The sequence below is a fragment of the Mastigoproctus giganteus genome, chromosome 12 (genome assembly GCF_048544385.1).
Source record: "Mastigoproctus giganteus isolate SK-2022 chromosome 12, ASM4854438v1, whole genome shotgun sequence".
In the NCBI taxonomy this organism is placed as follows: domain Eukaryota; kingdom Metazoa; phylum Arthropoda; class Arachnida; order Uropygi; family Thelyphonidae; genus Mastigoproctus; species Mastigoproctus giganteus.
Genome location: NC_143586.1, coordinates 35,004,770 through 35,022,529, shown reverse-complemented (window position 1 = coordinate 35,022,529; position 17,760 = coordinate 35,004,770). Strand labels below are relative to the sequence as shown.

The window sequence follows — 17,760 nt, the reverse complement described above, 5'->3', positions numbered from 1 at the left end:
TGGGTTCCATCACTTTAAACATCCAATAAACAAAGTGGTGGTACTATGCAATTGATGAGTCATCCCCCCACCCGATTTTCTGGTAATACAGAGGGGCAGAATTTCCCCTCTCTATAAGTATTTCAGGACTCACACATGGGGTTTTACCCAGGGTTACTAACAGTCCCACCATTGTGAAGGTGCAAGCAGAGAATTTGGCTGTCACATCCTGACTGGACTTTGCCGAAATTAGGTCCACTTGACTTGAGTGTCACCTGAATATCAGTTCCATCAGTGATTTAAACTCCCAGGTAGCAAGCACAGCTTGCCTAATTGAAAGAATGTCTGCGACAGCCTCAAGGACTAAGTTTGATTTTGATTTAGTTTTCTCAAAACATGGCAAATTCTAGGACATCAGAAATAAATACACATATACACAATCAGCTGATAAATATTTTACTAAAAACTAAGCACATCAAAATCTGCCATTTTGGATGTATTTCCCAAGGTACCCTTTGGTACCACTCAAGGTGCTCCCAGGGCTATGTATATCCCCATTTGAGAATCATGGCACTAGCTGATCCACATGTCTCCTAGAGTTACCAACACTTTCAGTACATTGGAGTATCTAGTAGCCAGGCTGGAGTATCTAGTAGCCACCATTTTAGAGAGCTGTACCCTCAAAATGTAAGGAAGATTAGATCTCTTGTCACGACACCCATCATATCCTTAAAAGACCTCAACAATGCTACATGATGGAAGAGATTGGATGGGGGGGGGGGGTCAGAACTTTGCAATGGAAACTAAACATAGGTTTCACCATTAGTATCACATGGAATTTAGATTTGCCAGTGTCAATGGTAAACACAATAATAAAGGACAAAGACAGAATACGAGAAGCGGTGAAGGGATCGGCACCAATGAAGTCAACTGTAATAATGAAGGCTACGAAATGGTTATCAGTTTTTATAGTATAATAACATGCATTTTTTCTTCCTTTTGGTTTCTTTTCTTATGTGCCACTGACTACTTCACCACTGTCCTCAGATAAACTTTTTAATTTTAACTGAATTTAATTTAATTTTAATTGAATTGGCATATCACGGATGTAGTGGCAATATTTTATTAGTCATTCTCGAGTTACGTAAAACTCTACTTACATAAGAAGTCCTAGAACATATCTCTTACATATGTCAGGGACTTACTGTATTTTGCCAGTTGAAACATCATCTACCACCTAATAACACAAAGGGGTAGCATTCTTTGCTGTGGTGCAAATGGTACATCTCAACCATTGCTTATTTTGCTTCAGATCTGGATGGTCACCTCCAGTATGGGTGCTGTATTACAGGATTTGTACATGGGGGTTATACTCAGGGTTACTAACAGTCCCATCATTGTGAAGGGGCAAGCAGAGAATTTTGTTTTCACAGATCAACTAGGCTTCACTGAAATTCAGTCCACAACTCAAGTGTCACCCGAATATCAGTTCCATCAGTGTTTTCGACTACCAGGTAGCAACCCCTAATTTGTCATACCTGAGAGAATGTCTGTAATGGGCTGAAGGAGTTTAAATAAAGTTAAAAGTTTTTTTAGAATAAAAACAATGTCTTGAACCATGTTCATTTTTGCATATAGGAATATACTCCCATATTCAAGTTATGTTAACACATTAACTTCGTTAAGTGAGGTATGACTGTAATAAGTAAATGGACTAATAACAAAATGGATAATAAAATACATAAAATGATAAAATTATAATATAACTTCCAGGAACTATATGGCCTTTATCAACTCTCTTAAGCACAAGGAATGCAATAGCTTATACATTGCCAGAAATAAATATATGCACAAATAAAGGATGTACGTACTCAAAGCAATGCAAGATGGATGAGTGTATTAGCCAGATAGGAATAAAGAATGGAAGTAATGTTACTAATCAGGCTTCAAAGTGGCAACTGATGAGCAGCCGACATTCTGAAAATATTATGCTAACATGTGATGGATTGTGCATTTTATAAGAGGGCAAACAGATCTCCTATCATAGTTCACATTGGAGCCTAATTGTAAGTATATGAGTATATAGAAGTGCCTCAAGTGAGGACTGAAGTTGAAAATTGTTGGTAAACATTATAATGATTAAAATGATTATATTATTTAGGTAAGCAAATAAATTTGCTTACATAAACTTTGTTTAGTCTTCCCTCTACAAGCACTACAATTTTACTACATGTAGAGGACAGGCTGAGCAAAGTGAGTATCAATAGTGCCTTCATGTGATACAATATGCAAGCCTTCTGTGAAATTCTCTCATATAACAAAACCCCACAATCTGCATATCATATACAAGCCATTCCACCCCACATAAGAAATGGTATAGGGATCTTGACAGAGAACTGAAATCTCCCAATGAGGAAGCTGGACAACTGAATAAGACACACCTTTGTAGCATTCTGGCAAGATGCTACTGAGTAGATTGGTAGGAGGAGGAGTAAGAAATACCTTGGGACTGTTTTGGGTAGTTGATGATGTGAAGAAGGTAACTGCACAGCACTAGATCTGGCCTCATCACAACAACCTCTTCATCGCTCAGATCACATATGGATCACATTTCAAAATAAGTGGCTTGGCTACTCAGTTCCTCAAAAAGGAACTTTCTGTCTTTCCCGGAATCATCCTACCAACATTTCTGAACTGGCCTACATATACATGCATAAACAGAAAAGATTGGTTACACTTTAGTTCCCAATAAAATTTAAAAACTCTGAGATAGACTGAAGTACTGTAGAAGAAACAGTTGAGAAATGGCCACAAATATGTTGTCATCAATATAGGACCTCCAAAGTCTGATGGAACTGGTAAGTCCTTAAAAATTGTGGTTAGCAGCTTCTCTATGACTATGTTAGTCATGGTGGTACCAATAGGGGCACTAATGGTGATGCCTTTTATCTGATGGAATGCCCATTAAAAGTAATGATAGTGCCTGACAATACAATCCTATTTGTCAGAATCCTGGACATTCCACACTGAAGTGGAAGACCCAATAGTAGCAATTTTGCCATAGCTGTGGACAAGCCTTAGCATAACCACAACTGGAATGATAAAAGAATCTGACAAAACTGGTATTAAAACTTGTTTGCTTGAACTGGTTTACTTATATTAATTTGGAAAGCCAGATTAAGTAGCAACCCTGGAGAAAGATGACTATATAAAATGACATCATAATATGAACCTTGGGAAAAATAAAATCTTTAATTATAGTAATAAACTCAATGCTACTTACTTCAGAAGTTTTACCAAGAAAGGAAGATTCCAGAGCATGACACTTTTAAAAAGCATGCAATTTACCATCACAGACATTTAGTTTAAATTAATTTGCTTGTTTTACTCAGAACGTTGACTGCTATAAAAACTTTATATTATGATTCCTGATGTTCAAGGCCTTTTTCCTAACATTTTTCTCAATATTTTTTTTATACAAAATAACTTTGGAGTAATGGTCTGTTCAAGGTTATTTGGAAACTTGTATAGCATGCACATGCACACACACATGCTTATACATAGACACAATTTCTCAAATTAACATGTAAACTAGGTAAACAAATTTAAGGGGTTGCAGGAGTATACATACCACTAAAATACATGGCTTCTACTTCTTCTGTTATTGGTGATTTCTTCTTTCTCCAACTACTGAAAGGAGATTTGGAGCGAGAGCGTCTCTTTTTCTTGTCCTTTTCAGGGGATGGTGCTTTTAAAAAGCATGCAATTTATTGTCACATGCAAGAGGTTAAGTAAAGCAAATTACCTACCATATTCCTTACCTTTAATCTCTGTTTCAAATACTACTGGTATAAGATAAGGCCAATACATCATACATGTATAAATAAAGATTTACTTTAATGAATCATAAGTATTAACTGTTTATTACATGAATTGATAGGCAGTAACTGAATAATACTGCCCTTTAGCATACTTCCAAGTTTCAAAAACAAGTGGCTTGGCTACAGGGACAACAATGATGATGCTTTGTATCTGCAGAAATACCCATTAAATCCAATAATAGCAGTAGTGCACAGCAAGCAAAGACCCAAAGTCAAATAAAGAACATTAATGTTCAGAGCAGTTCTTGTGTGCTCAATGACAACCCTGCCTAACAGATTACTATTGCATTCAACAGCATATGAATTAGGGGCAAATGCCTTTCCTGGAATCATCCCAACAACCTAATCTCTGTAATAAACCACTACTTCTCTCCTAGACTTCATCCTCTTCACTCAGAGCTGAATTTCAGACTGTAAATAGTCTTTGGATACACAAAAGATACAATTTATTTATTTATTTATTTTTATTTTTTTGTTTTATGAAAACTCCAAATATGAAATGCATTAGAAACCGGAGTACTTAGTACCACATATGGGTTGAAGGCTGAGAAGACAGACGATACTTGATGGACTTAATTTCTGTAGACTAATTTTTTGGAAATACAAGTAATGGAAGGTTGTTCCAAAACTCAGAAGAAGAGATAAATGAGAAAGAGGAAAGAGAGAGGGGAGGAGGGAAGATTGCAGATCCCAATTCAGAAGAACCGTGCCCATGGAAGTATCTATAGAAAACGCATGCAGCAAAAAAACGGAATGTCTATGGGAGAAAAATTGGAGTGAGAGAGATGGGTCATTGATTAACCTGACTGCCCATTTGTGAATGGAATCTAGAAGCCTGGGAGAACTTTAGGGGACACTACTCCAGATATGGGAACAATATTCCACGGAAGGGAGGATTTCAGATTTGCACTAAGTGAGTAGTTGTTCAGAAGAAAAGTGATGTCAAGAGAGAAATTGAAAACCCATATGAAAAGGAGGCAACATTTGTAATGTGCTTGTACCAAGAGCTAGGTAGAGATTAGACGTAATCTGAATGTCATCAAAGATAAGCATAGGAGCAATAGACTTTTTTTCTTTTCTTTTTCTTTGCAATAAATAAGATGGGACCAAGCTTTATAAAATTTAATTCAGTTTCCTTAACCACACCTAAAGATCGATTTAAGGAATTGATAGCAGATATTGGAAAAGGTGAAGCTCCTTGGCAATGCAAAGTTTCAAAAACTGGAAGGTGGAGTGTAGTGTGCAATCAGCAGCAAAACTATGGATAGCATTTCCAGTCGGTGGAAGAAAGCCATTTATATTAGTAATCATATTGCTTTCTTGCATCATATGCCTGTGCTAATGCTAATTAACAATGGCCACATGGTGCAAGGAAGCCTATGGCTTATGCTTTATGCTGCACCAGCCAAAAAATAATAATAATACTAAATAAATAAATAAAATAAAAAAATTATAATAATAAAAATAAAATAATAAGAAAATATTTTAAAAAATAAATAAGGAAAAAAGTAAATAGACAACCTATGCATTTCTCTCCTCCCCTAGGTAATTATACAGCTGACCTTTGAATTTCCCCAAACTGTCAGCCTCTACCACCCATGTAGGTAACTAATTCCGGTGATTTATAATTCACTGGCTAAAATAAAGCTTCCTGCAATCCAGTCTAAACATCTACCCCTGTAACTTGAAATTATGGTCCCTAGTTCCAGAATCATTTATAACTATGAAAATTTCATCCTCATTCATTTTACTTATGCCTCTCAGATCCTTAAACACTTCAATCAAGTCTCCTCTAAGGTGCCTAGTCTCCAAGCTCTGCAAACCACATATACAAAGTATTTTTTCATAAGGATGCCTTTCTGCCAATCTCACTAGGTGAGTTACCCATATTTGGACCCTTTCAAGAAGCCATAATGTCTTTCTTTAGGTGCAGTCTCCATACTTGAACACAGTATTCCAAGTGTGGTCTAACAATAGCCTTACATAATGCTATGTAAGGATTATGATGTCCTTATCTCTACTAGCAACTGTTCGATAAATCATTGATAGGACACCATGGGCTTTTCTTGCAACTTGTCTAAAATGCTCAGAGAACTTTGTGCCTGACCATATTGTAACAACCAAGTCCCTTTCCTCCACTACTAGCTTTAGTTCAATTCCACCAAGTGTATAAGTTATTTTGGGGCCCAGGTGTAATACTTTACACTTAGCTGGATTAAAGCATTTTTCTGACCATCCTTGAAGTCTATCTATGTCACTCTGAAGAAGTTCTGCTTGGCGGTGATCATTAACTACTCTAGCTATCTTTACATCATCTGCAAATTTAGACATCCCGCCACCTATCCCTTCATTGATGTCATTTATGAAAATCAAAAACAACAGTGGTCCTAATACTGATCCTTGAGGAACCCCACTTCATACATCAACCCAATCTGAGGAATAACCATTTATCACAACCCTCTGCCTCCTGCCCTGAAGCTATCCAGCTATCAATCTAAGGATTTTTCCTGCGATTCCAACCTGTTCCAGCTTAGAAAGTAACCATTCACGTAGGACTGATGCTTTGCTGAAATCCAAATAAAAAATTTCGAAATTATTCGATAAATCCAGCACAGGTGACCCTGTCAAAATAGCTAACTAGATTACACTGAAAGGACGGAATTCGTGGGATGCCTGATTCCTGCGCAATGAAGACACTCTCACCCTTTGCAGGAATATAGGTACACTGCATTCACGTAGATGGTAATTCAATGTCAGTATGGTTAAATGTTGTGAGTTAACCGACTTTGAAAGAGGAATGATAGTGGGTGCCCGACGCATGGGTCACTATCACAGGGTGGTACAGAAATTGCACTAGCTCTGTTTAACAGTATCAAGAGTGTATCAGGAATACTCCATTTCCGGAATAACATATCATCATGGACAGCGCTATGGGCTGTGGAGAAAGGTGGTGGATGAGCGTGGCTGTTGACATCTGTCTTGCATTGTTTCAGCCAATTGGAGAGCGACAGTGGCACAAATCACAAATGAATTCAACAAGAGAAGTGCCAGAAATTCTATGCCTCAACTGAGCAAAAGAACATCGGCACTGGATCTTGGATTATTGGAGATAGGTCTCCTGGTCTGATGATTCCCGTTTCTAGTTATTTTGAGCAGATGGGAGGGTGCGTATCTGGCAGAAACTGCACTAAGCTATGTATGCGTCATGTCAACAAGGAATTATTCAGGCAGGTGGACTATGGGTAATGGTCTGAGGTGTGTTCAACTGGCACACGTTGGAACCTCTGGCACATCTAGACACATCTCTGAATGGTCCAGGTTACGTGTCCATCCTTGCAGACCATCTGCATCCCTTCATGGTCATCCTGCATCCACAGGGCAATGGACTCTTCCAGCAGGACTGTGTGCCTCCCCACAGAGCTGTGGTGATGTTGTTGTTATTTGGTTTTTAGGAGCATTAGCAACTAAGGCCATATTAGCAATAGCTCTGGGATATGCGGTGGTCATTCCCTGACCTTTCCGCATCCTCCGTATTTGGTGGTGACGGGCTCGAACCCCGGTCTAATCAAGAAGCGTGTGCTACGCTCTGCTGCTTCTTCCCACCTGGCTATGGAAGCACCAAGCTGTGGTGACCAGAACATGGTTCAAAGAGCATTCCATAGATTTTGCCACCGTGGAATGGCCTCCCCGTTCACTGGACATGAACCCTGTGGAGCATCTTTGGGATACTGTGGAAAGGTCCGTTCGAGCTTTGGCTCCTCCACCCAGGAATGCAACGGAATTGAGGACAGCAGTGCAGCAAGAATGGAAATACCTGTGGAACACTTTCGTGAACTAGTGGACTCAATGCCTTGCCGTATGGTTGCCGTTATCCAAGAAAAAGTTAGCTGTCTGTATCTGTCCAGTCAGCTTTGTCTATTTTCCACCTGTAATTTCTCAAGGGTTGGTATATTGTTTTTTCGTGTTAATGATTATTGAATATCAGTCGCTATTCAAGGGATTGATAGGTACCAACCAGCTAAACAAGTGCATATATATACATGTATTATTATTTAGTAGAGTGAGGTTGTTTTTTCAATCCATTGTTCAATCAGCCAACTCCTTCAATTACTATCTGTATTTCTCCATAAGGGGTGATGTCCATTTAAATCTCAGAGGATGCAAAATGGGGTAGCAATTATCCAAATTTTAAAGGCTATTCTTGGTTTGGCAGAAGATACATAGTTACAACTGATATAAGCAGTCCAACTAATATATGTGCTATGATTAATTCCAGTGGCATTCAGTATGGTTGGTTGTGAAGGTATGTATGAGTTGACTATGACTTACTCTGCCTTGGCTCACACTGTCCTAACATATCAATGTTATATAATAAAATAATATCTGTCTTTATAATAACTGCATAGCACTTCTACCATAAGAAAATGACATACTATTTAAGATTATAAGTATCAATAAAAAAAAAATCAAAATTTTAATCTTTAATTGTTATTTAGGCTAATCAGAATGTTAGCATAATTTTTAAATTTTAACATTAGTTTACTTATTTTTTTTTAAATTGTCATCCCCACATATCTGTAAAATTCCAATAAACCATAGAACACCATATGCATTTCTTGCTACCTGAGTACACTTAGTGTTGGGCTTTGTATTTTTTTCTGTCATAATACCCAAGCCTTTCTCATCCTGAACATGCATCTTCCCCCCACAATCCAACCAGTCTAAAAAATACTCCTATGTTTCTGTTCCTCAGTTGTAATGCTTTGCACTTAGTAGAAATAAACTTCAGTTGTTAAACTTTAGTTGCACAAATTTTGCAGATAACTCAAGGCAATAACTAACATAATGGTACTGTAATAGTAGTGGCACTGTATGAGTTTGATCTTCCAAAGTACATAACAGCATTTACATATGTTACCCCAAGACAACCACAACACATCCTACCAGACAAGAAATATAAATAAAACATTACCATAACAGACAACCTGTAAGATTTCTTACATCCTATTTGTATGCTCCTGGAATCATATGCCACAACAGTAAACAAATTACAGGAGGCATAGATTAAAAATCTTGAACTCAAAATCCTATTGTTGTGGAAGATTTGCATGCATGAATGAAAAAAGCGAATTTTGTTTTTTAAATTAATAAACCTGACCTAACTGAATTCACAGGTATATCATAATTTGATAATGGGACACATTCATTATAAAATTTGCATTGATAATATATACAGAACATAATACAGAGCATTAAGATCTGGGTTTGAATTTTCTATAAGAACATAAAGATTCTTATAGAAAAATTCAAAAGTTCTTATTCAATTAAACTTAAGAAAAGGAATTAGTCAGTATTAAATCCCAAAAATTCAATATTTCACTGCTTTAAAACTGATATATAATAAAATCAGAAATACTGTAATAATTTCATTTATTAATCTGAATCAAAATGAGAAAGGATGAAAGTTGCACATTATAAATAAATTTAATACAACTAACAAGGAACTTTTTCCTTACTTTGCCATAGTTATAATGCACATTATTTAAAAATATACTTACTACTGGGAGCTGACTTAGATTCCTGAAGAGAAGAGGTAAAACTTTCCATTGGAGCTGTTCAAATTAAGAGATATGTTAAAATGATATTTGTCGTGATAATAACTGCTTAGCACTTCTACCATAAGAAATTTCCATACGATATTAAGGTTATATGTACAGTAATACCCCAACTTATGCTACCCCGACTTACGCGAACTCGGAGTTACGCGGTTCTTGATTTTTTCGTTTGATGTATATCTAAAATTAGCTTACCAGTGATTTGGAAGTCAAATCATAAAGCTTGGGTGACAGCTTCCGTTTTTGAGGACTGGTTTGGTCACCACTTCATACCTGAAGTCGAACGTTATTGCAAGTCTAAACAGATTCCATTTAAAGTGATGCTTCTTATTGACAATGCACCCGGTCACCCTCCTGCCACCCTAATTAATTTCGACCCACGTGTGAAACTTGTGGTTTTGCCTCCAAACACAACCAGCTTGCTTCAACCGATGGACCAGGGAGTCATCAAAACATTCAAGGCTTACTACACGAGGCGTTCGTTTGCACGTCTGAATGAAGCTATGAGACAAAATAGTGAGATATCTGTTAAAAACTTTTGGAAACAATTCAATGTTTTAGATGCCGTAAGAATCATTGATGAATTTTGGGATGAAATTCACAAAAAAAACATTGAATGGCATCTGGAAGAAACTTAATTCATTTTTTTTCAAAAACGAGACGAAAACAACGCCAGAAACTTATCATGTCGCTCATGTGATAGAAGAAGTTGTTAATCTTGCCAGGCAATTAGATTTGGAAGTCAATGGTGATGATGTCAACGAGCTGTTGGATTCACATAGTCAGGAGCTGACAATGAATGAGATGCGTGAGCAAAACGTCACTGAAATATCCGACACTTCAGACCCAGTTCCACCAGAAAAGCACGACAATTGCAAGTTTGACAGAAGGTCTCAGCTCAATTGAAAAGGGCTTAGAAATTTTAGAACAGACTCCAACGAAGAACACGTTATAGCTACAAAGCAAGGAATAGAAAAATTAACTTGCTACGAAGAAATTCTGCATGAAAAAAAGGAAGGCGCTGTGTCGTCAGAAGAATTCGTTAGATTTTATGAAGCCATTGACATCGAAATAACGTTTTTACGTAACTCATTTATATTTTTAATACATATTTTGTATTAATATGTAAAAATAACTGCAATTTTATTAAATATTTTTCTTCTAAACTAGTGTTTTTGTTAGTCCTTGGTCCCAATTAAACATAACTTATATGTATTTGTATGCAAAATTGTACCCCGACTTACGCGAATTCGACTTAAGTGATTTTCGTCAGACCCACCTATCTCGTAACTTCGGGGTATTACTGTATCAATTAAAAAAAAAAAAACACACAACAAAAGTTTCTTTAATTGCTATTTAGGCCAATAGGAATATTAGTTAAGCAATTATTTATTTATATATATATATATTTTTTTTTTTTTTTGTTAATTTTAACAATAATAGCAACACTATAATACTAAATATTACATGAATAAGAATAAAATAACTCATAATATTAATATATTTGACTTTACTGTTCATAGACACAACATGATATGTACTTTATTTAATATGTACTTTACTTATTATAATTATTTAAGTAAATAATTATACTTAAATACTTTCTGGGGGTGTCTGGGTACGAGGTTATCCTGTGCGGACGTAGCTCCTTGAAGCTCTTGGAACAGAGAAGTTTTTCCTGATTTATTTTCTGATTTATTAGCTTAAATTGTCATATTAACTTATTTTCTAGAGTAGCTTTATATTCCTAGTTACGATACTTAGTTTAAAGTTTAACTTAGACAGAGATTTTGTAGGTATTACTTAGTATCGGTAACGGTATCAAATCCACGTGTTACAAATTGAACGAGGTCTTTTTTTTAACCAAATTTAGTCGATTTATTAACCAATTGTTATATCAAATTATCTTCTATAAGTAGATTATAGACCTAGTGAGGATCCTTAGTTTATTCTAAATTGAGATAGCGAGATTTGGAAGCTAATCAATACTTACGAGTCCGTAGAAGTACCGTTCGAGAATTCCCGCCATTTTTACACGATAGCATAAGCTTAGTGCAGTATAGTGCATAATATAATATTGTCAATTAATCAGTAAATCTATTAATCTTGATAAACTTTATTGTCAATTAAATTGTATTTTAACTCTATATATTTATAACGACTTAATCGTAACAAATAATTAATACATAACTATAGTGGTCCACGTGATACGGAAGTTGTATAAAGGGAACTCGTAGAAAACACTAGATACCGAAAAAGAAAAAAAAAAAAAAATTAACATAACTGTTTTTGGATATAACTTAAGGATTTAATTTTTGTTTTGAAATTTTATTGAATTAAATCGGAATCATGACTCTGACCAGAGCAGCAAAGCAAAAGGCTCAAGCTAAGGGGAGTGCTGTGGTTCAGGGGAGAACTGAGGGGGGCAGTTGCCCTCTGAATCACAGTCTTTTAAAATGCACTGTTTGCTTGATGTTTGCGGAGCAGTCGGGTACGGGACATGATGCTGCCAAGGGGGATGTCTCTGTGTGTGCATGATGTAAGGAGTGCAAGGAAATCAGGCGACAACTCAGCGTTGTTATGGGCCTTTATGAGAGCTTGAAGGACAGGGTGGATGCCCTCGAAGGAAATAAATTGAGGGGCCCATCAAGCTCTCAGCTGCCCACATCAACGCCAGAGCTTGCACTTGGTCATCAGGCAACACAGAGGCAGCCCCCTAGGCAGAATGCGCTGGTCCCACAGGAACTAGTAGTTGTTGGTGACTCTATTGTCAGGGAAACGCGGAACATGCTTTGTAAAAAGGATAGGTGGAATAGGACCAGGGTATGTCTGCCAGGGGCAAAGGTTGATGACGTTGTAGAGCGGATATCATCTTTTAAGGGCACAAAAGGTGATATAGTTGTACACGTTGGCACTAATGATATTAAGAGTAGGAGACCGGCGGAATTACTTAGCAAGTACAGGTCACTGTTGAAAAAAAGCCGTGAATTAGGGTTGAATTTGAAAGTGTCTGCAATTCTGCCCAGACACGATAGGAGGGAGTATATGATGAGAGCCTTGTCGATCAATTCGGCCCTGGAGGGATTGTGCAAGGCTCAAGGGGTAGAATTTTTTTCAGCCTGGACTGTACTTGTTAACAGGAGAGATTGCTTCTACAGGGATGGGATACACTTAAATAGAAAGGGTGCAAGAATTTTTGCTGATGCTGTCGAGGCTGTGTTAGGTGGGTCGGAAAACTGCTAGTTGGGGGGGGTTACAAGGACTAATAGATTAACAGTAGCCACTGGCAGAGGTGGAAGTGATTCTTGCACTGCTTCTATTGAAATGAGCAGAAGCCTGAAAAACAAGATGCAGGATATTTCAGAGACTGCTGGAAGTCATTGCGGTACAAGTAAACACATGGGTTGTGTTAGGGTAGCTAAGAATAGAAACAGGTGCATGTATACCTGCGTGTACACCAATGCTAGGAGTTTGGTAAATAAATTTGATGAATTTGAGGTATTGCTCAAAACATCAAGGGCAGATATTGTTGGGATATCGGAGACGTGGTGTCACACAGATATAAGTAATGCGGAACTGGAATTTGGGGAATACAATGTGTATAGAAAGGATAGACAGGACAGGAGGGGAGGAGGGGTTATGCTATTAGTTAAGAAACACATAAAGTACAAGGAAGTGAAGCCAGTCGACATCGATGGACAGGGCAGTGTCGAGTCAGTTTGGTGTGACATAAGCATAGGGAAATCAAAATTGAGAGTAGGAGTGTGCTATAGGCCTAATGACTCTGATGAGTATAATAAGATATTGTACAGGGAAATAGAGTGGGCCAGTAAATCAGAGAGTCTTATAATGGGGGATTTTAATTTCCCAGATATTGACTGGAATTTGTGGGTTGGTCACTCGCACACTAGCAAGGCTTTTGTGGATTTATTGGATGATTGTTTTCTACATCAGCATGTTCGTGAGGCAACAAGAGGGAGCAATACTCTTGATCTGATTATCAGTAGTGATTCTTCATGCATTAAGAATCTGCAGATAAATGAACCACTAGGTGGCAGTGATCACAGTGTGTTGAAGTGGGATTTACTCAAGGAGGTAACAACCATCAGAGGTAAAGGGAAGGGTTTTTGTTTTCGTAAAGGCGACTATGATGGTCTGAGACAGTATTTAAATTCTATACAGTGGGACCAACTGATGATGTTACCAACAGCAAACTCAAAATGGGAAGCATTCAAGGAACTAATCTTGGAGGCTACCAGGCTTTACATACCAACTAAGAAATATTGTTCAAGGTTTAGGCCTAAATGGTTGTCAGATGAACTAATGAGACAGGTGGCAGAGAAGAAAAATGCACGGGATACATACAAATTAATGGGTGACATGGAAGCCTATGATAGATATAAGTTGGTCTGTAACCAAGTCACAAAGGAGATTAGGCAGGCAAAGGCAGACTACAAAAAATCCTTGGCAAAGGATGCAAAGAAAAACAGAACAGAGTTCTTTACATATTTAAACTCAAGAAGGAAAGGGATGAATCAGATTGGTCCACTGGATATTGATGGTTCAACAGTTGAGGATCCTGCTCAGGTGGCTAACAATCTAAACGAGTATTTTGCATCTACATTCACGCATGAGGAGTTATTCAGGAAGGAGAATGATGTAGGTAAAGTAAACATTGGCAGTGAGCTGGATGATGTTGTAATAACTGAGAAGAAAGTGGAGGAGAGATTGTTGAGGATAAACATAAAAAAGGCACCTGGGGTGGATGGGATCTATCCAGTTATATTAAAGGAGGCAGCAAAGGAAGTAAGCAAACCCCTAGCCATAATTATGAGAGCTTCTTTGGACTCAGGGGAGGTACCCATGGACTGGAGATGTGCAAATGTAACCCCAATTCACAAAGGAGGATCAAAGGCTGACACAAGTAATTATAGACCTGTTAGTTTAACTTCTGTTCCAGGTAAATTAATGGAGGCACTGGTTAAAGAAGCACTGCAGGATCATCTAGACAAGAATTCAGTTATAGCTCAGACGCAGCATGGTTTTGTTAAGGGCAGGTCTTGCCTGACCAATTTGATTGGATACTATGATGTAGTCACAAAAGAACTGGATACAGGGAATAACTTTGATATTATATATTTGGATCTTAGAAAGGCTTTTGATACTGTTGCACATGGAAGACTGCTGCACAAATTGGAGCAGTGTGGCATTGGAGGCAAATTGCTGCTATGGATAAGGGGATGGTTGAGTGGCAGAAGACAGAGAGTGGTAATCAATGGACACTGCTCAACGTGGACTAATGTTATTAGTGGAGTTCCTCAGGGTTCAGTGTTGGGTCCGTTGTTGTTTTCGGTGTTTATGAATGATATTGATGATGGGATACCAAGTGTAATGTCCAAGTTTGCAGATGATACAAAGGTTGGCAGGGTTGTTAAGGACACTACTGACACTATGCTGCTGCAACAGGATCTGGAAAGGTTGAACAGATGGGCTGAGAGGTGGCAAATGAAGTTTAACATTGACAAATGTAAAGTACTACATATGGGAAACAGTAACCCCAGAGCAACGTATCAACTCTGCGGTACTACACTGACAGTGGTGGAGAATGAAAAGGACCTGGGGGTAATTGTGCAGGCAGATATGAAGTTCTCTGAGCAGTGCAGACGAGCTGCAAGAGTAGGTCATGGTGTCTTGTCAATGATATACAAGAATTTTTCTAGCAGGGTTAGGGATGTGATTATTCCCTTGTATAAGGCATTGGTTAGGCCACATCTTGAGTACTGTATACAGGTCTGGAGGCCTCATTTCAAGAAGGATGTAGAGCTGCTGGAACGGGTACAGAGAAGGGCAACAAGATTAGTGAATGGAACAAAGGGTTGCTCTTACGAAGAAAGGCTTAAGTTTTGCAAATTACAGAGTCTGGAAACTAGGCACCGGCGAGGTGATCTGATAGAGGTGTATAAGGCTTTGAATGGTTTGAGCATGCTCAATGCCAATGGGATTCTTCATCTTGCTCAGAATAATCACCTCAGAGGGCATAAATTCAAATTGAGGAAGGACGGATGTCGGATAGATGTGCGGAAATTTGCCTTTGGCCAGCGGGTGGTTGGTTGGTGGAACTGACTTCCATCACTTGTTGTTGAAGTTGATAGCCTAAACAAATTTAAACCTCAACTGGACAGGTATTTAAATGGGAGAGGTGTTTTTTTTTTTTTTTTTTTGGCTGATGCTGAATAAGCTTGCTTTCTTGCATCATATGCCTCTACTAATGCTAATGCTAATAAGAACACACTTTCTGCATAAGAAATAGACTTAACTTTAATCTTGGAAAATTACTGTACATATTTCAGTATACTTGGTCAACTTGGTGTATAAGCAAAATTCTAATTTTTATTTCAAAAATTCAAGCTTTATCACACACTGAGCAGTTACTTTATTAGGTATATAGTAGTAGTGGCATGTGATGCAAGAAAGCAGATGTATGAGCTTATTAAGCATCAGCCAAAAAAAAAAAAAAAAAAATCACACCATTCCCTCCAAATGCCTGTCCAGTTCCTCCTTAAATTTATTCAACCTATCAACTTCCACAACGATAGATGGAAGTTTGTTCCAGCAATTAACCACCCGCTGGCTAAAGGCAAATTTCCGCACATCTATTCTACATCTGTCCCTTCTTAATTTGAATTTATGCTTCCTTAGGTTCGTAATCTGAACAAGTGGAAGGATCCCATCAGAATTCAGCATGCTCAACCCATTAAGGGCCTTATACACCTAAATCAGATCACTGTGCAGGTGCCTAGTCTCCAGCCACTGCAATTTGCAAAAATTAAGCCTCTCTTGGTAAGAGGATCCCTTCATTCCCCTCATCAATCTTGTTGCCCTTCTCTGTACACGCTGAAGTAAATCTACATCCTTCCTAAAATGAGGCCTCCAGACCTATTCGCAGTACTCAAGGCATGGCCTGACCATTGACTTCTACAGAGGGACAATCACCTTTTCCCTGCTAGCAAAATTCCTATATATCATTGTTAAAAACGAAAATTATAGTTCCTCAGAGCGAATGGTTTAATATACTTAGAACATACATACAAAGAATGGTTTAATGTACAAAAAGCTTTCGGCTGAGTAGACAGACAGCCTTCTTCAGTTAAACAGAAAATATTAAATGACAGTTAGAATGGAGATGTGCACTGCCAAACTGGTGTGTGAGGTGCATGGCTAATTGTTTGAGGTTGAAGTTTGTGGCTGTGAGGTATGGTGGTGACGCGGCCAGCGTTTGTCTATGGACAGAATTATTGCTTCTGGGATGGGGTTAACTTGACAACCACTGTTCCTGTTCAAAGAGGTATCCGAGCATTTTATGTTTAACGATTCCAACCAGGTGCACCGTAGTTAATGGTGGGACCTGTCCACAACCACAACATTGCGGTTTGGGTCAATGTCATGGTGGGTTGTCCAGACGTGCTCGGCAATAGCTGAGTGCTCCACATCTGTCAAACGGATCGCCCTTTTATGTTCTGAGAGGCGTTTCTCGAGGCGACGTCCAGTCTCTCCAAAGTAGCAGCTAGTGCAGTCACGGCAAGAGATGCGATAGACCAAACCGCTCTGCAGAAAGGTGGGAACAGGTGTTTTCACGTTGGAAATGAGAGAACGTAGTTTCCTGCCTGGGAGTTGGATGCACCCATGTGATTTTAGGATTCTACCGATCCGTTGCGACAGGTTGGGGTAGTATGGGATAAATGCCCTTGTGGATGACTCGCCACTGTTGATGCTACTCTTGGTTGCTACGTTGTCGCGTGCCTGTAGATCACCCCTGTCAAGGGTGTTGATGGGATAGCCACACCTCGCAAGGTCCGCTTTGACCCTGGTGATCTCTGTGCGTCTTTCACCTACAGAGCTAAAGTGTGTCCAGGCGCGAGTTAGCAAGGTTCGGGTAGTGGTGAGAAGGTGACCCCGTGCGTGTGCTGACCAGAAGTTGGTAAATTGGCCAGCACTCATAGGTTTACGATAAACTGTCGTCTTCAAGCATGTGTCTTCGCTCCGGACACATGCTTGAAGACACGTGTCTTCGCGCCAGACGAGGGTATCTAGGTATGGCATGGTGTTGTTCGACTCCAGCTCAATCGTGAATTTTATGAAGGGCGATAGTGAGTTCAGGTGGGTTAGGATTCGCTGACCTGATTCTCCAGGGATAACTACGAACACATCGTCTACATAGCGACACCAAAAGGCGATGTGATCTGGTGCGTGTGTAAACGCACGTCACTCTAACTCCTCCATCACGA

General features: G+C 38.6%; 1 protein-coding gene across 1 annotated transcript in view; it reads right to left on the bottom strand.

The window, feature by feature from the left end:
- Positions 1–17,760, bottom strand: part of LOC150076876 (spectrin beta chain-like) — an 800,006-nt gene that overhangs the window by 81,864 nt on the left and 700,382 nt on the right. Inside the window, exons 43-44 of the mRNA XM_090386889.1 lie at positions 9,419–9,472; positions 3,611–3,727 (exon numbers count right to left, since the gene is read on the bottom strand). Of these exons, the coding sequence (XP_090243015.1) occupies positions 3,611–3,727; positions 9,419–9,472 (171 nt within the window). The remainder of the gene's footprint in view (positions 1–3,610; positions 3,728–9,418; positions 9,473–17,760) is intronic.